This window comes from Panthera tigris, chromosome B3 (assembly GCF_018350195.1).
Source record: "Panthera tigris isolate Pti1 chromosome B3, P.tigris_Pti1_mat1.1, whole genome shotgun sequence".
Classification (NCBI taxonomy): domain Eukaryota; kingdom Metazoa; phylum Chordata; class Mammalia; order Carnivora; family Felidae; genus Panthera; species Panthera tigris.
In genome coordinates, this window is record NC_056665.1 from 33230462 (window position 1) to 33257843 (window position 27382).

At 45.4% G+C, this 27382-nt stretch overlaps 2 protein-coding genes across 5 annotated transcripts in view; one reads left to right on the forward strand and one right to left on the reverse strand.

Moving 5' to 3' along the window:
• The window catches only part of ADPGK (ADP dependent glucokinase), a 28242-nt gene extending 14004 nt beyond the window's left edge, over positions 1-14238 (forward strand). For 2 of the 3 annotated variants that reach the window (XM_042988442.1, XM_007084573.3), the window contains exons 4-7: positions 4756-4876; positions 9244-9440; positions 10030-10128; positions 12832-14238. In XM_042988442.1, coding sequence (XP_042844376.1) covers positions 4756-4876; positions 9244-9440; positions 10030-10128; positions 12832-13386 — 972 coding nt within the window. In that variant the 3' untranslated portion in view covers positions 13387-14238. The remainder of the gene's footprint in view (positions 1-4755; positions 4877-9243; positions 9441-10029; positions 10129-12831) is intronic. The other variant, XM_042988443.1, reaches the window with a different exon arrangement.
• A 7276-nt stretch (positions 14239-21514) lies between these two features.
• BBS4 (Bardet-Biedl syndrome 4) overlaps positions 21515-27382 on the reverse strand; it is a 55493-nt gene continuing 49625 nt past the window's right edge. For both annotated transcript variants that reach the window (XM_007084571.3, XM_042988444.1), the window contains 6 exons: positions 26458-26610; positions 26184-26355; positions 24521-24590; positions 23766-23907; positions 23043-23244; positions 21515-22535 (listed from right to left, as the gene is read on the reverse strand). In XM_007084571.3, the coding sequence (XP_007084633.2) occupies positions 22426-22535; positions 23043-23244; positions 23766-23907; positions 24521-24590; positions 26184-26355; positions 26458-26610 (849 nt within the window). In that variant the 3' untranslated portion in view covers positions 21515-22425. The remainder of the gene's footprint in view (positions 22536-23042; positions 23245-23765; positions 23908-24520; positions 24591-26183; positions 26356-26457; positions 26611-27382) is intronic.

The window sequence follows — 27382 nt, forward strand, 5'->3', positions numbered from 1 at the left end:
CCCCTACCTGGGGCAGGAGTCGCTTTGGAGGGTCGCAGATCCCAGCTGAGGCTGCCTACCAGGTGTGGTGGGCAAGAGCCACTTCAGACAGGTGCCTGCCAGGGTGGGCAGGCTGGGCAGAAGAGGTCTGCAGGAGAATGTGGGAACAGGGTGAGCAGTTGTAGTAAAGTAGATATATAGTGTTAGAACTTTTGCTCCTTAGTGTCAGGCCAGCTAGGCTGAAGGAGGGCAAAAAAATGGTACCTGCTAAGCTTCTGTTCCCAGAGAAAGTTCCTGCAGATCCCTGTCCTTCCAGCACATGTCCTAAAATTAGTAAGTGTCTTCTCAGGTGCTTCTCAAACCGCTGCCTCTGCACTGGGTCTTAGAGTGATTGAGATTCTGTGCAGGCCCTTTAATAGTGAAGTCTCCATTTACTATAACCTTCCTGCTCCCCCAGAGTTAAGCCCCTCTGATTTTCAAAGCCAGATACTACGGAGGCTTCTCTTTCCCATGCAGATGCATAGGGCAAGGAGTGTCCAGTGTAGGGTTTGAACCCCTCACTCCTCAGGGAAGACCTCCACATCCGTGATATCCCTCCCACTTGCGGGTCAGCACATCGATGATTTGGTTCACGACCAGGCTGTGTCTCTTTCCCTTCTGCCCTTCTCAGTATGTCTTTTTCTTTATGTCTTTAATGTGGAAGAGTTGTTCCTGCTGCTCTTCAGGTCATTCTCAGGAAGAGTTGTTCTATATGCAGTTGCAGCCTCAGTGTATCTGTGGGAGGAGGTGAGCTCAGGATCTTTTATACTTTGCAAGTTCCCCTCATGATCCTCCCCCCCCCCCCCCCCGTTGATCAATTTGCTTAGAGGTTTATCAGTTTTATTGATCTTTTTAATCAATAATGAGCTTTAGGTTTTATCAATTTTTCTCTATTATTTTTTTCTTTTGTATTTCATTAGTTTTTATGTTGTTTAACTTGCTCTTCTCTTTCTACTTTAAGGTAGAAGCCCAGGTCATTGATCTGAGACTTTTCCTGTTGTCTGATATAGGGATTTAGTGCTATAAATTTCCCCTTAAATACTTCTTTAACTGCATCCTCAGCTGTCCATACAGTGTGTTTTTCTTTTCATTCAGTTCATAGTGCTTTCTAATACCCCTGTGATTTCTTGAGATGGGCTGTTTGATAGCCCATCCATGAACTATTAAAAGTGTGTGATTTCATTTCTAAACATTTTGGGGTGTTTCCAGATATCTTTCTTTTATTGATTTCTATTTTAATTACATTCTGGTCAGAGAATGTGCTCCTCTGACTCCTGTTAAATTTATTGAGACTTTTTCATGGCCTAGAAAATGGTCTATCTTGGTGAAGTCTCATGTGCACTTAAAAGCATGTATATTCTGCTATCGTTGAATGGAATGTTCTATAAATGTCAGACCAAGTTGGTTGGGAATGTTGTTCAGGTCTTCTGTATTTTTATTGATTTTGTGTCTATTCGATTTATTAATTATTGTGGGGCAGGTATTGACATCTACATGTGTACTTGTAGACTTTTTTCCTTCACAGTTCTATACCTTTTTGCTCTGTATTTTTAAGCTCTGTCGTTAAGTGTATAACTATGATTGTTATATCCTCTTCATGAATTGACTCCCTTTATCAGTGCCAAGCATAAAGAAAGTCATTTTATGTTCTTTGAAATATTCTTTGAAATCCATTTTGATTAAAATTTGCTATCATAGCTTTCTTTTGATTAGTGTTAGTGTGATATATCTTTTCCCATTTTTCTCTTTTTTCCCTATTGATGTCTTTATTTCAAATGTATTGCTTGGGCAGTAAGAGGATGGGCAAAATGGGTGAAGTGGAGTGGTAGGTACAGGCCTCCAGTTATGGAATGAAAAAGTCATGGGGATGAAAGGTATAGCATAGGGAATCTAGTTGATGGTATTGTTACAGCGTCGTCTGGATGAGGTATGGTAGCTAGCTACACTTGTGGTGAGCATAGCAAAACACATAGACTTGTTGAATCACTGTATTGTACACTTGAAGCTAATGTAACATTGTATGTCAACCAAACTTCAATAAAAAATAATAGTAATAATGTAACCAGATAAAAACACCATACTAGTAGTTGCAAAGTAAATAAAATGGTGACTTAGATTTCATAGTTTAGTTAATAAATAATATATTTCTTGTAGGCAACATATATTTGGGGCTTGCTTTTTTTTTTTAATTTTTTTTTTCAACGTTTTTAATTTATTTTTGGGACAGAGAGAGACAGAGCATGAACGGGGGAGGGGCAGAGAGAGAGGGAGACACAGAATCGGAAACAGGCTCCAGGCTCCGAGCCATCAGCCCAGAGCCCGACGCGGGGCTCGAACTCACGGACCGCGAGATCGTGACCTGGCCGAAGTCGGACGCTTAACCGACTGCGCCACCCAGGCGCCCCTGGGGCTTGCTTTTTAATTTTTTTTTTAATGTTTATTTATTTTTGAGAGACTGAGTGTGAGCAGGGGAGGGAGCAGAGAGAGAGGGAGACACAGAATCTGAAGTAGGCTCCAGGTTCTAAGCTATTAGCACAGAGCCTGACATAGGGCTTGAAACTACAGACCATGAGATCAAGACCTGAGCCAAAGTCAGCTACTTATTAACCAACTGAGCCACCCAGGCACTACATGGGGCTTGGTTTTTAATCCACTTTGACAGTCTCTCTGAATTGGACTGTTTAGGCCATTTGCATTTAATATATTTCTTAATAGATTAGATAACTTTAAATCTAACATCTTGCTATTTATTTTCTGTCCAAGCTCTTTATCTTCCCTTTTTCCTCCTTTTCTGCACTCTTTTGAATTATTTTCTAGCTTTCATATTATCTTCTTTGGCTTATTAGTTATAATTCCTTGTTATTACAGTGGTTGCCTTAAGATTTATAGTGTATGTTTTTAGCTGTCACAGTCTGTTGTCAGTGATATCATACTTCATGTATAATGTAAATACTTTATAGTAAATAGGTGCTTCCATTTCTCCCCTCCGGTCTTTATAGTGCTATTGTCATGTGGTTTACTTCTGTGTATATTGTAAACCTCATTCTATGTTGTTAGTATTGCTCTTTAAGCAGTTGATTATCTTTTGAAGAGGTTTAAATAATAAGAAAAAGGTCTTATGTGCTTATCCAGAGTCACCATTTCTGGTGCTCTTCATTCCTTTGTTTAGGTCTTTATTTCCATCTGGTATCATTTTCCTTCTGCGTGAAGGATTTCCTTTAACGTTTCTTGTAGTGCAGGTCTGCTGGTAATGAATTCTTTCAGAATGTGTATATCTGGAAATTCTTTTAAGGTTATTGATGGGGCATTTGTACGTTTTACTCTGCTTTGGGTTTATTTTTCTTTCCTGTTATGGCTCATTGTCCTTTGTTGCTAAATGTTTAAGTGTTTTTGAAAACCATTGTTTCCAAGTATTTTGTCTGTTTTTTGTGGTTGTTTTGGGCGGGAGGGTAAATTTGGCCCTTGTTGCCTCATCTTGGAGGCTGAAGTTCTGGCCAGGAATTAGAGAAAAGAAGTAAAGCGGTAGTTGTACCAACAAGCAGTTAATTAGCAAGTAAATGCCTTTTGAAGCTTCTGGGTGGAGCATATTAAATCTGAAGTGGTGTTGATCATCTCTGCGGACTTTCCTTTACATCCCTGTGCAAGCCCTCGTTGTTTGGTGGTTTTGAGCCTGTTGGTCTGGCTGGGAGTGGGGTCCAGACCTGTCAGGGCAGGAGCAGCAGCTTATGGGAACTGAGGAAGAGCAGCAGATGTGAAATGACTTCTTGAAGGAATAGCCAGGGAGAGGCCCAGGTTAGAGTTGAAGAAAAGGTTTGGGGAATGTTGCAGAGCACCTTCGCCCCAGCTTGCTGAATTGAGGTGCTCTTTAATTCCCATCTCTGGAAGGCTAGCCCACTCACATAACAGCTGAGTGCAATAAAGAGCCCGATTCCACAAATTGGGTCCTGTGATTAGGGAGGCTCTTTTCTATATTGTGTAAAAGTCAAACAATTGCTTTTATCTGGCAGCTTTGAGCAGACAACATCCCGTATCAGTTTGCTGATACAGGACGTGAGTAAAGAAAGTGGAGGTGGGGTGGGTCTTAGGTTGCTTGGACAGCCATAGCAACAAAATGGCATTGACTGGGCAGCTTAAACAACAGAAATTTATTTTGTCACAGTTCTGAGGCTGGAAAGTCCAAGATCAAGGTTCCAACAGGATCCAGTTTCTGAGGGCTGCTTTCTTGGCTTGTGGCCACCTTCTTGCTGTGTCCTCACATGGCCTTTCTTCAGTGGGTATGCTGGAAAGAGAGCTCTGTCTCCCGCTTCCCGTTCTTAGGAGGCCACCAATCTACTGGATTAGGACCCCACCCATATGACTTCATTTGACCTTACTTACCTCTTAAAAGCTCTGTCTCCAAATACTATCACAGTGGCAGTTATGCTTCAACATAGGAATTTGGGGGAGGACACAAATATTTAGTCCCTAGCAGGGTGTAGGAGATTCAGCAGCTACATAGGTACCTAACCTGTATTACTTGGGTCTTTTGCCAGCCCCTCATTTCTGGTGGCCATTCCTTCCAGAGGCCTAAGTCCTGGTAATAGCCCCTCCAGACCAAAAACTTTGGAATTTAGATTTGGATTCTAGTTTTTTGTTGAAATGAATAGAAGTGGTCTGGATGTACCTTTTCTGTTACTGTATAGATTCCATGGGAACAGGGACAGGTCTTCTGATAGGTTTCCTATTTCTTGTCTCCAGGTTCTTCTTTGCGGTCCAGTTGGCCCAAAGCTACATGAACTTCTTGATGATAATGTATTTGTTCCACCAGAGTCCTTGCAGGAAGTGGATGAGTTCCACCTTATTTTAGAGTATCAAGCAGGTAAGAGAAATGACTAAGTAATGGTGTGAGACCGGACAGGGAACCGTGTGTTGTCAGATTGGGGTGTGACTATGCTGGAAATTTATCTTTGTAAATTGGTGGGACCCTTTCTTGCTTTACCGAAAGTTTCCTGACCTCTTGCTTCTGCTGAGCTGATACTGGCCATTGTCTCAAGAATGATGGAGCATTCCAATATTGAAGAAAATTCTCAGATCTACAAACAACTGATCTAAACCCAAGAGAAATCAGGCTATAGGAAAGTAGGCATCTTGAGCGAAAATGTGTTAAACATAAATATACAAAGTTTTTCTTTATTACTAAGGAAAGAGAAGGGCAAGTAACATCTGTTCAACACTGTGCTGGATTGTGCCCTAGGCTTTTCTGGCCAACTGTTCCAAGCTGCTTAGGATTGATTAATTCCAAGCCTCTGGCAAACGTCTTTTGAAGCATTTTATTTTCCCTTGGGTGTGGAAGTGGAAGTGTTTGTATTTCACAACACTTATATTATTTCCCATTATATAATATTCCAGTGTTTTATCAGTCCAAATCCAGCTCATCTGGTGTCATTCCCAGATTTTGCGTATTACATAAACTACAGATCAGATTCTCAGAGAATCCTAAATACCTAAACATATTTTAACTGTATTTAATTCTGTGTATTTGCTGTTGGATCTTTTCTCTGCTCGGTATTCAGACTCTTGAATTTCTGATTCAACACATTATTAAGTTAAAGACTCAAGCATATAAACAGACTAATTGGTCCCTTAAAGCAGTACTTAATAAGCTTCAGTGAACTGCTTCCAAGTCAATTAAGAGAACCTCACCTTCTAGAGTAATTAACTTTAAGATATGAAATAGAGTGTTTCTTAAAAATTGGTTTTTTCCTCCATGTATGAAAAAAGGAATTGTTTCTGGTTCTCTCTTGGGTGCTTATTGGGAGCAGGAAGCTTCCTAACTTTAGGAAGGGTAAGATCTGAACATTATGGACAAGGTGTTGCAGTGGGCAGTTCACATTTAATCATATACAAGTTTTGAGTTTCTCAGAAACTCAGAATGATCATTCTTACTGCCTGAAGATTGTGGTAAAGATTAAGAGGTTACTGTGTATGTGACCTCCTTCAGTGGAAGGCACGAACAGGACTGTTGACTTGGAAGGGTCTAGAAGAGCTAACAATGCCTTTGAGGTGCTGCTGCTGCTGCCAGTTCCGGGGTCCTGTCACTTGCACCCTGCTGGCGCTCACATGGTGAACTGGGGACCTTTCTAGTTCCTGGTTTCTGTCATGTTCCCTGTTGACCGCAGGGTGGGGAGACTGCTCTCTTCAGTATGATTTTGCTGTTGGATTTGACAGCTATGCCTCGTGTGGAGGTAAGAAGATGGCACAGCTTGTCTTGAAAGGAGACTATCTCCATCCTTGGGTTTATGAACCCCACACTTCAGTTTTTCTTTTCTGGGTCTTATTTTCTTAGAACAAAGCAGGGCCTCCCATTGAACTTCATATGAAGTTACAGTCTACTGGCCCTGGAGGGAACCTAGTCTGGTAGCAGAAGCCCTCGGGTCACTTCTCTTACAGAAGTCCGTCCCCAGCTTCTCTCAAATTTCGATGAATAAATTCCCAGAGAGGATTTGTCACCTTTCATTTCCTCCTCCTCCTCTGCCAGACTTGCCCAGAGAAGCTTGTTTCCAGGCTTTGGCCCGGGACCCACTGAGTCACTGCACAGGTTTTGCTGACTTCGTGGCCGAAGGGCAGGAGGGTAAATTGAGTGAAGGGCTCCCTTAGAGAAACACGTTCGGAGCTCTGTGAGAACAGGGGGGCATGGAGGTTCCCGGCTCACCCTGTCTGCGTTCCAGTCGTTCTGTCTCTCTCGGGCCACTCCATCAGTCCTGTGTCCTGTGGGAACAGCCAGGGAGCAGCTCTCCACTTCCCTCCTTGTCTTTGCCTTGCAGAGGCCTGTGTGTTTTGCCTCTCTCCCTTTTTCCCTGGGGAAATTACTTTGAATGTTAAGTTGCTTTTTCTCTGGGGGTAAGTTAGGCAGTGCCTCTCAGAAGCCTCGCTCCTTAAGGGTCGGTTCCAGGTCTTGCCCTCTGCAGGACGCTGGTGTGGATTTCTCCCCTTGTGCAGAGTCTTGTCAGTTGGGGGATGGTGGTTGGGATTTGGAGTCATATCCATATTTTTTGTTGTCATGGGCATTGAAGTCCTCAGTCTTTCCTCTCATTTGCTTGTTCCTTTGCTCATTCATTTGTTCACAAGCTGCATGCGGGGCAGTGTGAGGCCGGAGGGGCTGGTGACAGACATGGGCCCTGTGCTCAGCTCACAGCTCATGACAGCGCATGGGCTCCTGAGCAGATGATTACAAAATCATGTGCCACATCCTGAAGCGGTTATAGCAGTGGCTCAGGGGCCGAAGCGGCCAAGTCTACTGGGATCGGCAGAGTTAGGACAGACTTTGCAGGGGAGGCCGCGCTTGCTCTGGGTCTTTGAAGATGAGGCAGGATGAGAGTGTTGCACTCAGCTGTGTGGACCATTATTGGGTATGTTCTTTGGACAAATAGTAAGCTGGGGGCCAGGAATTGAAAAGCATGTGGCATTTTAACGGACATAACCATTGTGTTGGGGTTTAGTAAATAGGAAATGTCTTTTTCTGCTTTCGTAGATTTTTATACACCTAGAATATGTTTTTCAGAGGAATGGATTCAGTAAAGCTGAACTCAAAGCAAAGGAAGGATGGGCTCTCCCCACCTTGGCACCCGCCCCAGAGTCAGCCCTGCACACTCATGCACACTCCCCATGGAGAGGCAAGGCTTCTGTTTGGGGAGGCCTGTTGTAGAAAGGAGGAAGCAGTTTGCTGATTGGAGTCCGTTAATCAGCCTGCAGTAGGAGGAAACCCTCTGCTGGGTCTGCCTGCCTTGGGGAAGAACTTTCTAAAGGAACATCCAGGAAACATGTTAGAACCAGTATGAAACCAGGCTTCAGCGTATGGACTCTAATTTTGTAAATGGGATGAATCCTTCATTTGGAGGAAAAGCTGTATAAGCCTAGATAATAAATCCTTGCCCCTGGAGTCTCTAGAAGTACCTCCATGCTGGCAGGGGCTCATTTAGGAATTGCCCTAAGCAGTAGCAAGCCTAGTAGCAGTGGCCCTTGGCTTGACTGAGTTTCCAGATTTTCTATCAAGTCTTGAGAGAAGAAAGAGCGCTGTGCTCCAGTTGTGAGGCTTCACAGGTGAGCCTGAGGAGGGCCCCTGTCGCCTGTCCTGCTTCAGGACTCCCAGCCATAGCGCACTCCTCAAACGCTTGGCAGCTGTGGGGTCCTAATAGGTAGCTCTCCACTCACCTACACGTCAGGATCTCCAGCGGTGGGCCTCACCACCTGACATTTAAAACTCAGCTCCCCAGGAGATTCTGATGTGTGGCAGGTGCTGAGAGCCACTCCCGTGGGTAGGCCCAGATCCTAAGCTCCTTCCCCCCACCGGAAGACCCAGCCAACTGTGGATCTGGCCTCCCTCTGCTGGAGTCAGTTCAGCAGATGCTGAGTGGCACTCTCCGCAGGGGCCTGTGACAAGTACTGCGAGAATCAGAGGCATGCAGTCTGGCATTCCATTTGGGGAGATGTGGCACAAATGTGTAAGAAGTTAAGGGATGGTATAAGTTTGAGTACTAGTTCAGAACAGCAGAAGTAGAAGAGATAGCTCAAAGCAAAATGCTATTCAAACCATGTAGAGGGGGAAATCTCTGTGGATACACCTCAGGCTGGAGGAGTCAGCAGCCACTTAGGGAGGAAGTAGCATTTAACCTTGGTCTGGAGCAGGCATTATTCCAAAGCAGCTCACTCACAGGAAGCTAGAGCAGCCAGATACTCTTGCCTTCTGGATCAAGTGCAGGGAAACCACCCGTGACAGCAGGGAGGAAAGGTTGCAGTCAGCCTGACTCTTGGAATTTCAGCCTCTGTAGGTCCTGGCTAACTGAAAGGTGGTCGGGGTACAGCTGCAAGTCGGCAAGTGCTTCAGGAAAGACAGCATGTCCCGTGGGCAGAGACACAGGTATCCTGTATGTGAGAGCTCAGCGGGCAGTGGAGCCTTCCCGGGACTAACTGCCAGCCCCTTGCCAAAGGCATAGAGCACCCAGGACATGTGTGTTGTTTTGTGGGGTTGGGGTTGGGTTTGGTTTGTTTGTTTCGTTACTGGCCACGGTCCTCCTGGATGCAGCGCCGTGCTTGGCCGGGCCCTTGTAGCTGGGCTGCACTCAGCCAGCAGCCGGCGGCCAGCATGCCCAGAGCCAGGGCTCCAGTGAGGCCCCTGCTAGCCCCCCACAGCTAGGAGACTTAAAGCCTCTTCCTTTTCTTCCCATTGTGTTGACTGGGCTTTTCTAGGGGAGGAGTGGGGCCGGTTAAAAGCTCCCCATGCCAACCGCTTCATCTTCTCCCACGACCTTTCCAACGGGGCCATGAATATGCTGGAGGTGTTTGTGTCTAGCCTGGAGGAGTTTCAGCCAGACCTGGTGGTCCTCTCTGGATTGCACATGATGGAGGGACAAAGCAAGGAGCTCCAGAGGAAGAGGCTCTTGGAGGTAATAGCACTGTCACAGAATCTCACGGATCTCAGCTGGCGTTTTTCCTCAGGTTCCTGCCTCTCTCCGCCTCTGCAGCTTGCACTGCCTGGTCCTCGGTCCTGGCCTCCGCAGGACCCTTCGTGGCAGCCGGCTCTGAGGCCTGCCTCCTGGTGCTCTTTTCAGGCACACGGACGGCAGCTTGAATAGGACAGGGCAGGACCTCTTGCCTGAGCCTCTGCACCCTGCGCTACGCTGGACGTGGCTGCTGCGGTGTTTGTGGTCTGCGTCCTCTGTGTCGTGTGTGTCATCTGTTCACATCAGCTGTGCCGCGGCTCCTGCAGGCTCTGCAGCGGTCGGAGCCAGCCGCTCCATGTAGGCCCCCAGGAATACAGGGGCGGTTCTCAGTGCCCTGAGTCTGTGACCCCAGCGCCTCCCTGTTGGGAACAGTGTCCCCTCTCTGGAGGCTATGGTGACTCCCAAGGCTTAGAGCTTTCATGATGATGCAAAGAAGGCAGTGACCCGAGGCACTGCCTCTCGGCCTTGACCCTTTCTTCCCTCTTGCATGACTTCTGTCTTTAATGGCACCGCTGCCCTCTTCTGTTCGCAGGTTGTGACCTCCATTTCTGACATCCCCACTGGTATTCCAGTTCACCTAGAGCTGGCCAGTATGACCAACAGGGAGCTCATGAGGAGCATTGTGCATCAGGTAACCACATGGGCAGCACGTGAGGCCCTCTGGCGCCCTCACCCTCGTGGGCCTTGCTGAGAAGCGCCGTTGTCCAGTGGGGCCAGCTCTTTGGGCTCAGGGGCCGGCTTACTGAGGTGTGGATGTTCTGTCATGCAGTCCTGGGGCCATGGAGATCCAGATAAGGAGTCATGGCCATTCTGGGACAGGATCTCTTACTAGGTTAGAAGTATGGCAGCGTAACTGATGGATTTGTGGGTCCTGTTTCTCCCGGAGTTGGAGAAGTTGAAAGTGAATGGTTTTTGCGGTAGAACTCTAAGGAGAAAACCACAGGTCCAGCTCAGCTGCTTTCAGTTGAAACTCCAGAAGCTCAGAGGAGAAGAACTTTGGGGGAGCTTCACTCCCTTACCACCAGGCACCAAGGTATTCAACTCCTGCCTCTGGACAACAGCAGTGCTTAGGTAGATCTGGGAGTGTGGTGCTTGAACACAGACTTCGGAAGCCGGGGTTGGGATGCCAGTTTGCCGCTCTCTAGCTTTATCAACTTAGGCAAGTTACTTAACCTTTCATTGTTTTAGTATTTAACCTATTTAATGGGTAATATATTCATGTGGTTCAAAACCCAAAAAATACTAAGATACAGTGAAGTCTCCCTGCCACCATTAGTAACGTTCTTGGTTTTATCTGTATACTACCAGAGTCACTGTGTACAAGTATAAGCAAATGTGGGAATATATCCTTATTTTTTTGTCCTTTTTTTACCCCAAAAGATAGCACAGCACACCGAACACAGACCATTATGCACTTTGCTTTTTCTCACTGATGGGACTTAGGAGACCTTTTCTCCACCATCCCCTGGGAAGCATCCTGTCTTTTCACAGCCAGGCAGTGAAAGGGAGCCCAGGTTGCTTAGCCTGCACCATCTTGGGCATCTTGGTTTCTGTCCTTCGCTGGCCCATCAGGAGGTGCAGGGGAGAAACTTGTACAGGATTTTCATTTCCCCGAGAGCAAGTAGGTACATATGTTGAATTCTCAGAAGAGCTGTTAGGCGGAGCAGAGAAGGTCTTTGTAAATTTAATGCTGCCAAGACACTCTTCGTGAGAGCTGTGCCCATTTCCTGCTGCTAGAAATCTTTACAAGTGTTTATTCCCTCTTTTCCTTGCCACGAGAATGTGATTAGAAACTTCTATTCTTTACCAATCTGATAGGTGAAAAATACTTGAATATTTGTGTCTTCTTTTAATAGACTTTACTTTTTAGGGCAGTTTTAGTTCATAGCAACAGTGAGTAGCACGTGGTGCATTCCCATATACCTGCCACACACAAGCCCACCACCTCCCCCGTCGGCACCTCGCTGCCCTGCAGTGTCACACCTGTGAGTGCCTGACCCTACACTCAGGTCGCCACAGCCCACGGTTTACGTTGGGTTTCACACTTGCTATTTCTCAGTAGAGTTTTTAATTTGCATTTCTCTTTTGAGGTTATCTTTTCACTTAAAAAAAAGCCAGTTTTATTTCATTTTCTGTGTGTCTGTTTAACCTTTCTGAGCCTCAGTTCCCTTATCTGTAAAACAGAGGCGATCCCTCCTTTGAGAGGGTTACAGTAAGAATGGAATGAAATAAAGCCATCCACTCAGGGCCCGGGACACAACATGCCATAAATGGAGGTGCTATTACATTGGCAAAGGTACAGGCCATTGGTTTTTTGTTTCTTTTTGTTGTTTTGTGTTTTTTTTAATTTTTTTTTTTTTTTTTAATGTTTGAGAGAGAGACCGACAGAGTGTGAGCAGGGGAGGGGCAGAGAGAGAGGGAGACACAGAATCCGAAGCAGGCTCCAGGCTCTGAGCTGTCAGCACAGAGCCCTACATGGGACCCGAACTCACAGACTGTGAGATCATGACCTGAGCTGAAGTCGGACGCTCAACCAACTGAGCCACCCAGGCGCCCCTAGACCATTGGTTTTTAAATAATAAATATATTCATATGCACCCACACATACCCCTCCCCCTCCCGCCCTCCCGCCAGGGGCTCCGAGCTTGCACAACCTTATGTGCAGTTCTCTGGCTCTAAGGAGAGAAGTGCTGAGTAAGAGATAGTGAGTTAGACACAGTGGTTCCCCTTGAGACAGAAACAGGCTTAGCAGCTTCCATTCAGTACCCTTTTGCACACGGTTATTACTGAATACAGTCTTCCCTACCCCACACCTGCTTTAAAAGCTTAGCTCTAACCTGAAACATTTCTTCTTGCTTCTTGGTGTTGTGTACACGGAACCATGTGACCCTGACTGTGTTGGTAGGGCCCTCATTTTACTGGTACAGCACCTGCTGGTGTTCAGGAACCAGGAAGCCAGTCCCACCAGTAGGAAGAGGGTCTGCTGTGTATGCAAAGGCAAAAGCGAGGCCCATGGAAAGCAATACGAAATATGTGTTCCCTCTGCCCTTTGTCTCAGATGAATATAACAAAAGACTGAGTCTAAAACGGTGTGACTGCAACTTTCTGGTCAAATCCCAAGTGATAATGAGGGTGTAGTTAGAGGTGCAATAGCCAGAGCAGCGACCTGTGGTCCGTCACTTCCCCGGCGTGTGCATCAGGGGTGGGGAGTCCTGTGGTAGGAAGAAAGATGCCATACTGCCTGCCTTCCCTGACTTCAGTCATTGGCTGTGTCCTGAGGCATCTTGGGAGTTGGATGTTCATCAGGAAGAAACCTCCGTTTTGTTTCTGTTAGCAGGTCTTCCCCGCGGTGACTTCCCTTGGGCTGAACGAACAGGAGCTGTTATTTCTCAGCCAGGCGGCATCTGGACCTCACTCGTCCCTCTCTTCCTGGAATGGTGTCCCTGATGTGGGTATGGTCAGCGACATCCTCTTTTGGATCTTGAAGGAACATGGGAGGAGTAAAAGCAGAGCCTCAGACCTCACCAGGATCCATTTCCACACGCTGGTCTACCACATCCTGGCAACCGTAGATGGACACTGGGCCAACCAGCTGGCAGCTGTGGCTGCGGGAGCTCGCGTAGCCGGGACACAGGCCTGTGCGACAGAAACCATAGATGCCAGCCGAGTGTCCCTGAGGGCGCCCCGCGAGTTCGTGACTTCCCACTCAGAGGCCGGCTCCAGGATCGTGATAGACCCCAGCAAGCCGGTCGCAGAGTGGCACAGGGAGGGGGTATCCTTCCACTTCACACCGGTACTGGTGTGTAAAGATCCCGTTCGAACCGTGGGCCTCGGAGATGCCATTTCTGCCGAAGGCCTCTTCTATTCAGAGGTCCGCCCTCACTATTAGGGAGGTGGCTACGGGTCACTTCCCTGAGGAGAGCTAGCCGATGTAAGAACTACAGGCAAAATAGGATGGAGGGTGTCAGAACAGTTTCTAGATCTAATTGAAAGATAGCCAAAGAGACAACAGATTAAACTGTATCAGATACATTCCAGCCTGTTGAAGATTTCACAAAAACATTTCAGGCTTTAATCAAAATTTAGCTGTCTACTAACAAGACTGGATTTTTGGTTTTTTATGTTGTGTGTTACGGGGGTAAAACTTGATTCCCATATTCACATTTTACGCAGCCTTGCCAAGTATCTTAGGCCAGACTTTGCCCTGGAGAGCATGTCAGCTGGAGAAAGCACTTCCCCTGTTGCCCCCCGAGGAAGCGCATGCTCGCTCACCCGAACTCCCGGTCTCCAGTAAAGCCCAGCGTGAGGGTCCCGTGTTTTCTGGGCTCCGCGTTCACGGGCAGGATCTTGATTTCCATTCAGTGTTACAATGAAAATATTTAATGAGCACACCTTCTGAGTCTTCTCTCAACCTTAAGACAGAGCCGCAAATGAGGACAAAACAGTCACTCCCGTGCATCACAGTCACAGCAGAGGCCGGGAGCCCTGTGCAGCCTTTGCAGGGGCCTGCGTCCATCATTTGTTCAGAAGCCTGGCTGACCTGCAGAGCGGCCATGGGAGCTGCTGGGCCCTGTCTTCGTGCCCTGGCTCTGGAGGTTGTAGGCTGGCTGGTCAGAGGCCCCCAGCCTGGGCCCGATCCCCTCCCCCAGCTCTGGACACACTTTCCACAGTGGAGGACTGATCTTTGTTCGTTCGGATCCTTGAAGGAATTTGCTTTTACAACTGGAATATGCTTCTGTGTGTAACAGATCATGTTTGTTTTACATCGACGCACCACATCCATTAAAAAGTTTTACCTCATAAGAGCCCCAAGATCATGAATAAATCTGTCATGTATTTATTTTTTTATAAATCAAGGAGACTTCTGTGTGCTTTTAAATATATTAAAAATAATTTACATTTCAGGAATCCTAAGTCTGTGATTTTGTTTCTTTCCCCACCACTCTGGAGCCAGGTAAAGTATGAATCATTCTGACCTTGACTAAGGTGTGAGCTGTATGTTACTCTGCTCTTCAGGTGTTTGGTTATCTTGTCTTCCTTTCACTGGGCAGGCAGCCCCACACACTGAGCCTGAGCTATATATAGGTCTGTCCTCTGTTGGTTTAAGGCGACAGAAGACCGTAGTTTCAAGTAGCAAAGCCACTGTGAAACAGTTTGAAAGTGTTTGGTGAGTCTTCTCTGTTCAAAGAACAGTATAAATATGGCAGCGGGTGGCAGGCCCACTTAGGTCAGGGGTGACCATTTCATACCTGGCTCATAGCAGCTTCTAGAACTGCAAAGCTACCTCAGATTCTTCATTTATGACCTCTCCTTTCCCGCTTTGGATAAGAAGGAAAGGATTACTCCAAAGAAAATGTAAGCCTAGAGCTTGAAACTCAAAGCAAATAGCTTATTAAGGAAATCTCTGGCTGCTATTTCATCAGTCTCTGCTTCCAACCTAGGTTAAAAATAAATACCTACTTTCTAGCCTATTTGTATTAGAAAGGCTTAAGTGAGAGATTTCTGTTTTCCCAAGAATTGGAATAACTCCTTGTTTACGTTATAAACCTAAAACTTGGAGAGCACTGAGATGTTTTCCATGTGACTTTTTCTTACCATCTGTCTCTATAGAAGTTGTGTCTACTGGCCCCTGCCCTTGGTCTATGCGAGTTCAGTTTGCTCTGGTGTTGTCAATAAAGTGTAATCAGCGCGTACCTTAGAGCAATATTTTTCAAAAGATGAGTCTTGAAGTATTGATAGTCACGAAATCAATTTGGTGGTTAACACAAAAGGTATCAAGATGCATCCTACTCGGGGGCAAGTACTCTTTTTGTGAATCTTTACATGTGCTCAGCTGAATGCACGTAGTCGGGAATGTACATGCGCCCCTCTGAACATCCACCCTTTAGAGGAGTCAGCTAATCTTTGGAAGGAAGACTGGACTCCTGACCTAGGACAGGCTTTGTGGAAGTGAGCTGGCAGGGCAGGATACAGGTAGGCCTCAGGCCTCTCAACCCTTCGCTCCGAACTGTATTTTACAAAAGTTTCCACATATGACTTGATATGAAGAAGGGTGAAGATCCACTGGACTAGGAAAGGGTGCCTGGTGAGAAATGAGCCTTCCTAAAAATGTTCTAACACTCTTATGTTTGCTTGAAATTGATTTAAAGCCAGGGAATAGCGCCAGCACACAAAACACTACTGAGATCAGAATCTGGCCAAAAATCGGTAAGCTCTACCTTGCAGATTGAGTTTGCATTTTATTGTCGAGTTTAGTGGGGAAAGGTAAGTCATCAGAAGAAATCCAAATTCTATGCGGGGTGTTGAGATGACAAGTGTATGACAGGGCATGTTACCTGCACTGAGCCTTACTTTTCCTCATCTGTAAAACGGGGTGTATAGTAGTCTGTATCCTTAGGGTTCTTGACGATTAAAGGAGAATGCTGTGCAAAATAGCATGGTACGTGGTGCATATTTAAAAGTTTAAGAATTGTCACTGTTACTAAACTGAACAGGTGATTTCCTGGGTCTCTTTAGAACTGTTTTTAAAACATTGAGAAGTTACCACAGTGATTTAACATTTCACTTTGGAGTCTTGTCATAGGTAAAGATTTGCATACAGTGAAGCTACACAAATTTCAAGGGTACCATTGAGTAGGTTTGACAAATGTATGTGCCCATCTAACCCACATGCCTATCCAGGTACAGAATGTTCCCATCACCCCAAAGTGGCTACACCATTTTACTCCCACTAATGATGTAGGACAGCTCTGGTGGCTTCTCAACGTCCCCAAGATTTGGAATTGTCAGTTTAATTGTAGCCATTTTGGAGGGTACAGAGCGGCATTTCATTGCAGTTTTATTTTGCATCTATAACATTCTGTTTATTGGCCATTCATGTATCTTTGTGACATGTGCAAATGTCTACTCCCTGCCCCCCACAATTGGGTTATTTTATATATGCTGTTGATTGGGTGGTTCGTTTTCAGTTGTAGGAGTTCTTTATATATCCTGGATATAAACTCTTTGTCAGATATATTTTGTGACTGTTTTCCCAGAATATATTCCCAGTCTGTAGTCTGATACTCGTTTTCTTCATGGTTTATTAGTCTGAAGCACTGGACTATTCCTGTCCTACCTGTAGTCTCATTATTTTCCTCTAGGAACTGTAAAATTTTAGGTTTTACATTTAGGTCCGTCATCTATTTTGAGTTACTTTTGTGGATGGTAACAGATTAGGATCAGATCCACTTTTTTCTACACCGCTGTCCAGTCGTTCTGGCACTGTTGAAAAGACCCACTGATCTATTTGCACCCTCACCTCCCCATGCCAGCACCATGTAATTGCTATTTTGGTCAAGTCTGGAAGTGAGGTAAGTCCTCCAACTTTGTTCAAGATTGCCTTGGATGTGCTGAGTCTTTTGTATTTCCCTCACATTGGAGAACCAGCTCTCAACTTCTACCCCAAAACCTGTTGGGCTTCTAGGAATCCACGAACCTATTTGGAAAGAATTTTGATCTCAACAAGAGTTAGTTTCCCAGTGTGTGAACATGGCCTATTTTGGTCTTTTTCACTACAGTGCTTTGTAGTTTTCAGGGTACAGGCCTTACATGTATTTTGTTAAATTCATCCCTAAGTATTTCATGTCAGTATCTGACAGTATTGTAAATGGATTTTTTTTGAATTTCATTTTCAAACAGTTCCTTGGTGGAAAACAATTGATTTTTGTACACTGACCTTGCCAAATCCAGTTATCACTGGTGGCACCTTCATTTACTTGCTTTTAGGATTCCTTAAGTTTTTCTATATAAATAACCATCCCCTTTTCTACCTATGCCTTTTTATTTCTTGCCTTTAGAACACTGACCAGAACCTCTAGTATAATGTTGAACAAAAGTGGTAAAAGCGGACATCCTTACCTTGGTCCTCTTCTTGGGGGCAAAGTATTCAATATTTTACTGTTAAATGTGATACTGCACCTTTTTCCACAGATGCCATTTGTCAAGTTGTTGATGCCACCTTCTATTCCTGATTTGCTGGGGTTTTATGATGGCTTTTTAAAAGTTGCTTTTTCTGTATCTACTGAAATTGTGTGACTTTTCTATTTTGCTAACACATGAAACTACTTTGATTTTCAAATATTAAACCAAGAGTTTAACTTCCTGGGATAACCCCAACTCGGTCATGATGTACGTAGTTACCTTTTTATATATTGCTGGATTTGATGCAAGGACTTTGGTACCTATGTTCATGCAGAATGGCCTGCAGTTTCCTTATTCTGTAATGTCTTTGTCCAGTTTTGATATCAGGGTTATACTGGCCTCATAAACAAGTTGGGAAGTTTTTGCTCCTATTTTCTAAAAATTTTTGTCAAGTTGGATTTAATACAATTTACCAGCTAAATCATCTGGGCCAAGAGTTTGCTTCAGGTAAGTTTTGATTTATAAATTCAGTTTCTTGAATAGGACTTAAAAAAAATTTTTTTTAATGTTTATTTTTGAGACAGAGGGAGACAGAGCACGAGTGGGGGAGGGGCAGAGAGAGGGAGACACAGAATCGGAAACAGGCTCCAGGCTCTGAGCTGTCAGCACAGAGCCCGATGCGAGGCTCGAACCCACGAACCATGAGATCATGACCTGAGCCGAAGTTGGATGCTTAACCAACAGAGCCACCCAGGTGCCCCTTGAAATAGGACTTCTAAGGTTTTACATTTCCTCATTTCAATTTCGGTAAGTTATTTTTCAGATTTGGCTGTTGCATACAAGTTGTCCGTTTTGTTCTAAAATTGTTCATATTCCTTGATCTTTCTCTCATCCATACTATCTGTAATGCTGTTCCCTCTTATTGGTGATTTGTCTCTTTTCTTCCTTCATTAGTTTAGCTGTGGTTTTGTTGTTGTTGCTTTCTTATTTTTTGAGAGGGAGAGAGGGAGAGAGGGAGAGACAAAATCCCAAGCAGGCTCCACACTGTCATCGCAGAGCCCGACATGGGCTTGATCTCACAAACCATGAGATCATGAACTGAGCAGAGATCAAGTGTCTGTCACTTAACCGACTGAGCCACCCCAAGTGCCCCTTGTCATTTTTTTTCCCCACAAACTTTTGGCTTTTTAGATTTTTAATATTTGTCTACTCTTATTTCGGGTTTATTTTGCTCTTTTCCTAGCTTAAGGTAGGAACCTCTACCACTGATTTTCTACCTTTCTTCCAATAGAAGCATTTACAACTATAAGATTCCCTGTAAGCACTGCTTTTAGCTGAATCCCACAAATTGTGATTTGTTTTCATTGTCAAAGTATTTTCTCTTTTGATTTCTTTCTTGGCTTGTGAGTTATTAGTGTGTTTAGCTTCAAAATATTTAGGGGTTTTCTACATATCTTGTTAATTTCTAATAGAATTTCACTGTGGTCAACATATTGTGTAAATTTCAGTCTTTCGACTCTGAGACCTTGTCATGTGGCCCAGCACATGCTCTGTCCTGCTGAATGCACTATGTGCAGGGTCTAGTGTTCTCTAAATGTCAGTTAGGTCAAGGTGGTTCATGTGTACTTTTACACTTCCTAATTGTAACAACTGCAGAAAGAGGGAGTGCCAGCATATCCAACTATGACTGGGGATTTAATTCTGTCAGTTTTTACTTCATGTATTTTGAAGCAATGCTGTTAAGTGCATATATTATATATGTTTCTTCTACTGAATTGAGCGGTTTTATGAAATGTCCCTCTTTATTTTTGGTAATGCTCCTGGTTTTGAAATCTACTTTATCTGGCATCAATATAGCACTCTGGACTTAGGCCTGTAGCTTGAGATACGACGTTCTCCATCCTTTCGCTTTCAGTGGCAGATAGCTGGGTTTATCCTTTCTTTACTCTTCAACTGGAATGTTTAGTCCAAGTACTTTTTTTAGTCTAATTACATTTTAATGTAATTGTGGACATGATTGGATTTACATTTAACATTTTGCTATTTATTTTTTTCTTTGTTCCCTTTTTTGTTCCTCTATTCTTCCTTTCCTGCCCGTTAGTGGTGAGGAGGGTGTTAATTGAATATTTTTTTAAATATTTTTTCTCTCACCTTTTTAGCTATAATTCTTTGCATCTTTTTAACGGTTGCTCTAGGCAACCTTAACGTTTCACAAACTATTAGGAATAACTTTGTACCACATCATGTAAGATATAAAAACCTTTTTCACTCATTGAGTTCCATGTACCTGCCCTTCCTTTAGTTACATTTATTTATGTTAAACCTCACAATATAATTTTTTGCTTAGAACAGTCACAGTATTTTTTTTTTAATGTTTACTTATTTAAGCAAGAGAGAGGGAGAGAGAGAATCCCAAGCAGGCTCCTGGCTGTCAGTGTGGAACCCGATGTGGGGCTTGATCTCATGATCCGTGAGATCATGACCTGAGCCGAAATCAAGAGTCGGATGCTTAACTGAGCCACTCGGCTGCCCCAGTCACAGTATTTTTTAAAAAATTAAACCAAGATAGTGCTTTATATTTACCCACTTGTTTACACTTGTTATCTGTGGAGGACTGATCAACATGAGCTACTCTGCCATTATCCGATAATGATTCTTCCTTAAAAACAAAATGACTGTAATCTTATATTCCAAAGTTTTGTACTAATACTATTCAGTAAAAAGGGCACTTTTCCCATTGCTATTTCATACCTATACTTTCAAGCCATCTAAAACCATGTCTGTATTTTGTGACCATGTACTTTCCCTCATTTTCCTAATTCTGTGAAAAATTATGACAAGAGCAACTCCCACAACTAGAGATCGGAAAAGCTCCTTTCTCACAGAGAAACTGCAAACCCACATGCACAAAAGGTTGGGCAGGTGTAACCTAGTACAGCTGACCCCTGAACAACTTGAGTTTAAACTGCACAGGTCCACTTATATGTGATATTTTTTTCAGTAAATACATTGGAAAGGTTTTTTTTTGAGGTTTGTGGCAATTTGAGAAAACTCAGATGAACCATGTAGCCTAGAAATATCAAAAAAAAATAAGAAAAAGGTATGCCACGAAGGCATGGATAACACTTAAAAAAGCAGGAGCTTTGCATCGGAGTTCAAATCCTGATCCTGCCACTTACCTGGGAAAATTCATTTTGCATCTCCCAACCTCAACTTCCTCCTTTATGGAGTGGGGAGGACAGTATCTTGGAAGGGTTCCATGTGACCATTCCCTTCCTGAACCTTTTCTTACTTGGCCTTCCCCAACACCACTCTCCTGGCTTTGTCTCTTCTATCGCTGTCACTTGCTTCTGTCTCTTCTGTGGCCTCTTCTGCTTCTCCCTTTAAATACGGTTTCCCATCTCGGGTCCCCCATCCTCGCTTTCCCTGGGGGCTCCTTTCAAATCTGTGCTTTCAGCTAGAGCCCAAATTAAATTACTCCTGCACCTTGATCTTCAAGCCAGATTTCACATCTGAAATCTATTCCAGTGTCTAGTGTCACCATCTGGAGGTCTCGAAGATAAACACGTCTAAAACTAGACCCCATAAGCCTCCGCTGGTGTCCCCCGTATTCCTCTTCCCTGGTTTATGGAACTCTCCCAGCAGTGGATGCCCTTCTGACAGTCCTCTTAACCTGCTACATCCAGTCCCCAATAGTATTCTACTGATTTCACTTCCTAAACTCTAAGCCCCCTCACCTCTACTCCATCTCTCAGTTCATACCCTAATCATTTCTCACCAAGACCTTTTCATTCATGGGCACAAGAGACTACACACTGATATGAAAGTGAGCTTTCTCAGCTGCTCAGGGTATAAATCCTGGTTCTTCCACATACCAGCTGCGTGGGCCAGGGCATTGCTTCTGACACCTTGGTGTTTACTTGTGAGATATGAGAACTGAAGAGTTTCCCACTCACTTAGCCGCTGCTTCAATGTCAAAACAGACCGAGCCATAACATAAAAAACTCCATAGTTTGGTTTGGCAATAGGTGTCCTCACCTTTAAATTATGGTAATTATAGGACACTTCAAGTGCAAAATGGGGACTGGCCCTCAAGCAAATTGCTGGCGTACCATCCGTCGGGGCTGCTGCAGCAGAAGCTATGTTCGTACTACACAGGAACTTGTCCTTGAGGTTCCTTCTCTAGTTTCAAACTAGTTTTGGAAGTAAGACTGTGATCATAGGTTCTTTTAAGAAGTTTTTATTGTGATCTCTTATTTTTATACCTAAGTTAACAACTTTTCCCAAAGGGATGATGATACATAATCTTTATTCTAAAAAGGACATACAATGAATTGATAGCATCTGGCCAGTAGTATCATTGATGGTCTTAAATAAAAATTAGTTAAGAAGCTCTTCCTTTCCTTTTAATCGCTGGTGCTGATACCAGACCAGCCCTTCACTCTTACTTCTTATCACACTGACATGATCTGACTCCACACTCTGACCTCTCTCAAGGACAAGCACAGCTGGAATATTCAACCTCAATACACAGAGGGTTTTTTTCATCATTTTCCCCCTTAAATTTAGAGTGTTAGAGCTGGATTATTAATCCAAGATTTGTTTGCCTTGGAGGCTGCCATGCCCCCCAGTCTGAGGACCATCTCAGCTAAGCCAAGTCTTCATCATAACAGAGCTAATAAGTAGAGGTCTGTCTCAGACTTTCCTTCCGCAAAGGAAGGAGGAAGTCATCCAGGAGATGACAGTCATTTCAGAAGCAAACAGCATCACGTGCCCTGCTGGCTCTTGAAGCTACAAACACAGAGCCGTGAGCCCTGCTCTTAATTCTGAAAGGACCTGTCTGGTCCTGGCTGACGGGGCTGATGAGAGGCTGCTAGGCCTCAGGCTCCTTGGGGTCATCACAACACATCCTGCGGTCCTTGGTGCCCAGGGAACACACTGGCGTCCGTGCTGCCTGTGTCGTGTGACCTTTCCTAATCTGCTACATCCTCACCAGAGAAACCTAAACTCCGGGGTCATCCTACTCCTATTTTTCTCTTATTTGTGCAGATTCTTCATTTGGATGTGCTTCCACAGTGGGCTGTGGCTCCAGAGGCAGAGATGGTGGCTTTGTGAGATGGGATGTTCCTCCAGCACCTAGCAACAAAACAAACAGCTTGAATTCTCAGTTCCACGGTTCTTGAAGAAATCACATTGTCAAATTTCAAAAAGAAACCCTGTATCTTTGAGGATCAGCGGGGACTGTGATGTATCTTTGCAGCTATGAAGTTAGACCATCGCTAAGAAAGCAACGGTCAAGTTTGCCTTCAATGACTCACTGAAAAAATCTTTAATTACCTGCACCATGCTGACTTATGCGATCTTGCTTTAATTGTCACTGCTTTAGCAGAACAGAAGGTGCTGTCATGTAATTCTAAACTTGAATACTGTAAACCTCTGACTAAGCCTGTTCCCTCCGACACAACTTGCCTTAAGGAAGCAAGTGCCAATTTGGCCAGCATATGGCTTCTTCCCCTTCTAGGAATACTACTTGGACGTGTTCTGAGTCTGAGAAGTGTCAGCCTCACTTAAAGCTGTCATCTCTTGCTGGCACATGCAGCCTGTGCCCACGAGGATTCCATGGAGCTGTGCGTAGCCTCCTACCTGAGGGGAGCTTCCCGTATGCAGCTGCTGAAGACATTGCCTGTCCTAGGGCTTGATTAGAGCCCAGAGGCTGCTGGAGACTGGCAGCTTTGCTAGTTGAAGTGGTCCGGTGCTTTGACTTGGTGTCTTTAACTGGTTTCGTCCAGACCAGTGCCTCCCCGACCTGGAGGGCAGCTCCCAGCTTCTGGGCCATGTCCACCATCTTGTCCCCACATGGGAGGAAAAAAGAGTCACAGAGAGGACCGGCAGAGTGAAGCCTACCCACCTCTTCCACCAGGGAGTGCAGGTGAAATCCTATCTAACGGTACTAGTATTTGAGAGAGAAAGTATTTATTGCAAGGAAATCATTCTCAAACAGCAGAGAATACAGACTGCCCTTAGTGGATGGCAAGGGGGCACATATAGGATCTCAAAACCTAACAATTCAAGCTTGGTGCCTTACAGAGCTCAACTCCTGCCTTTCCCACATGAGGAGAAGTGAGGAGAAACTGCAAAGAGACAGAGACCTCACATCAGTTGTATTATCAATAACATAACTCCGTAAGCCTGAACTTCCTCTTACTATTTTCTTCTAGGGAAGTTTTTTCTCAGGATGTTCCTAATTGGAGATTTCATGCTGCCAGGAACATCAGAGCCAAAATGGCCATAAACCTATAGAATACCTGATATCTGGATTACTTGGGCTTCATTCAGAAGCCTCCCAGGAGCTAATAAAAGACATACCTCGGCGTCAAATTCCAGAGAGGTGCTGTCCTGCAGCAGGTGGACCTTCTTCTCCATCTCCTGATACTGAGCCAGGGCACCCTGCTTCTCGCCCTGATTGTACAGCAGCACAGCATAGTTGAGGTTTACCAACGGGTTACACCTGTGGCAAACGGATTCCGTGGGGCTCAGGCTCTGCAACCAGTGGTCATTCAGAGATCCCTCTCGTTACACAAAAAACAAAAACTGGTTACATAGACATTTCTCTATTCCACAGCAAGGTAAGAACACACGTGCCGCGTGGACCTTTGGAGAAGCATCAAGGAAGTAACTGCCCAACCAGCAGAGCAAGAGGTATTGGGACCAAGTGTGATGTCTCAGCCCTCAACGGAGGCCACCAGGTCAGGTTGGAAAAGGGGATCCCTACCCTGCTGCCTGGCAGATGCCAGCAGAATAAATCCCAGGAGAGTTAAGCTGATCTTAAACTAAGTCCAGAGTCCTATCTGATATTCCAGCTAGCCCATGGCTATCAGCACCCGAAGCCCACTGCCAGCTCCTGGAAACATTTCCTCAGAAAGAGCCAGTGTCTGTTCCCGCTGAGCCACCGTGTGCTTAAGGACCACATCCTTCTGCAGTCAGGCCCTCCCACTGACCCCCAGAGCAGGCATCTGGGCCGCTGCTCAACCGCCCCGCGCGCCCCAACTGGGCTGTGGCGCCACCTGGTGGCTTCTGAGAGTCCGACCCGCCCCAGTACCACTCCTGACGGAGCAGCTTACTTATCCAGGCGGACGGCTTCCGCGTAGGCTCTCTTGGCGTTCTCTGGGTCTTCCAGATTGGTCAGAGCCACTGCAACAAAGAAAGTGGGCACTGTGACTGGGGAGCCCCGTGTGGAAAACAAAAGGAATGTTTCAAGACCACAGTTCATTCAGCCCCCAAACTGAACTCCTCCTTTGCCGTCTCGGCTCCTGGCATGACCGCCTTCGGTCACTCAGCTTAGATGCCCATTGTCACCTGCTTCGATGGTGTCTCTCCACAGTCAGTAGCCAAGTCCTGCGAATCCTGTTTTTTGTACTTTTCTTTACTGACACTGCCCTTGTTCAGATGCAAATTGTTTCAGGCTTTCCATTTCTTCCCCACAGCAATGTCCCCACCTGCCTCCATCCACTTTGCCACCAAGCTGCCAGGAGTCTTCCTGCCTTACAAACAAATCTGACTGTGTCACACCACCCTACTTAAGAATCCATTACCCACAACCATGATCTTTATAAACGTTTGTATAGCAACAGAACACACTCTCCTTTGTAATCAGCATTTTCTGGAAACCTGATGTATAAAACAAAGAAAAACAGAGCTGTTTTGAAAACCAGGCCCACCCGACCTCCCCACCAAGCTACACACTTAGCTCTCCTGGACACTTAAGAGAAGATCTAGGAATACGGTTGGAAAACCTTGGCCTCTAGGATAAAAGGCCAGAGTCCCAGCATTCTTCTCCTGCCTGCCCCCCACTTCATGTGGCCCTTAGACCAGCTTTCCTGACTCCTCCCCCACTACACCGCACAACACGACCGCCCACTCGCCGCAGGACACACGGTGCGGCCACGGCTGCACGCCTTTGTTCCCACAACGGCCGAGCCAGTGAGTTCCAGCTTAGCCTTCAAACTGCAGTGTGAAGGCCAGCTCTAGTCTGGGAGTTAGAAGTGTGGCTCATGCCTTACAGTAGGGCTGTCTGTTCACAGAACTGAGCTCGCTTTGTATTCAGGCAACCCCCAATTAACCACCATTCAATTTGCTTTTGCAACCGTTCTCTAATAAATAAGTTCCCCCACAATAATAACGACCACCACCACCTGTCAACGGGAATAAGGAAACTGCTTTTGGGCTTACACTTAGTAAGGCCAGTGGAGAAATATCCCCAGAAAGAATATTATCAGTACTTCAACGTTATAGTAACACTCACATTAATAATAGGCCAATGATATAGTGACAACAAAACCAATAGCTACTAGTCACTGGTTATTTATTACATAATCTTCCCTCTCTACTAGAAATAATCCAGTAAGTAGTGGAAGCGGGACCCTTCCCAAAGCCCAAGCTCTTAACACTAGATGGTATCTGGAATTTATAGCTAGACTCTCACTCTTTTTCTCCACTCCTCCTCTTTATATAAATGAATTGTCAGCCAAGGGAAAACCACTGGTAACAGATGAACTAGGGATGATCTTGATTTAACCTGTTGGTCTCTGAGTGAAATGCCTGCAGGCTGGAAGCAACTAGCTATTCTGTCATCTTTTTCATGCTTTAGGACACTAATCTAGATTCCTGTGGGATCTGCGAGGCAGTGGCTTCTATGGGACATTTAACCACTGGCCTCTTATGATTCTAAGTCATTTTCCCTCCTCACAAACCACGGAGGGGGTTTTCCACCTAAGTGTCTCTTACCAGCCAAGAGCATGTAGAGCTCCCCCATCTTTGGCTGGAAGTTGATGGCCGCGCTGAGGAAATGGAAAGCTGACGCATACTGCTGCATTGTCAAGTGGACAAGGCCCAAGTTATACAGAATCTTCCAATCAAAGGGTGCCAAGTAGTTGGCTCGTTTCAGGCAGCTGATAGCCTGCAGGAGAGATGGGACACGAGATGAGAGGCCAGGGTAGGCCCGGCAGACCCAGTAACTTGCATGTATGAACACGAACAAGGAAGGTGGGGAGACACTCACTGCCACATATTTCTTCTTGCCAAAGAAACACATTCCGATGTTGTTCCAGAGTGGAGGACTTTCTGGAACGGCACAAGCTACAACTCTGTACTTGGTGAGGGCAACATCAAAGTCCCCGTGGGTCTGCATCATGCTGCCTGCTGCCAAAATGGCCTGCAAACACAGGACATGGACAACTTGTAATTCAGCCGTTCCCAAAAGGCTATAGTGGTGAAGCAGACATTCTGGGTGTAGGTACTCAACAGGGTACTTCTTCCAGGGACACAAAAGGTATATTTAAGCTACTGGGATAAATGCTGATGAGGAATGTCCCTGCACCTCACCGTGGCTTTCTCCAGCACAGTCCAGAAAAAGAAAAGAGAAAATGTCAGTGACCCTACCTGGCTCATTTGTTTCCTACTTCTGGTCAAGGAAGTCAACATTTCAGAGTCAAGGCCCTTTGAGGAAAAACAGCCTTTAATCTGCCCCCTGAACTCCCTACGTGGTACCCCAAGTGCTCTAGACAATTCAGAAACTCCTGTCTTTGACCACTGAAGGTACAGCTCCTTTGGCCACCAGACAGGGTGAGCAAGCTTCAGGCGTCATCAGGCTGGCTCTTGCATTTGTCCAAGGAAAGGTGTCAAGGTGGGGAGCTGACGGAGTTAACACGCCTTCTATGACTTCTCAGACAGGACGAGTCTGTGTCTGACATCAAACCCGTTCGGCTGCATCTCCCTCCATCATGTTCATCTTCTACACGATCTTCTCAGCTCCAGAGTCGTACCTGGACGAGAGTTGTCATCGCCAGTCCATTAAGAATCCAGAAGTTATGTCACCAGAATGACCTCTGATGGAAGTCGTGGAGGCTTTGCTCACTCCCTAAGCAGCACACAAACCTCACCAGCACTACGACCTCATTCTCTGCAGAAGTTACAGGCCTGTTATA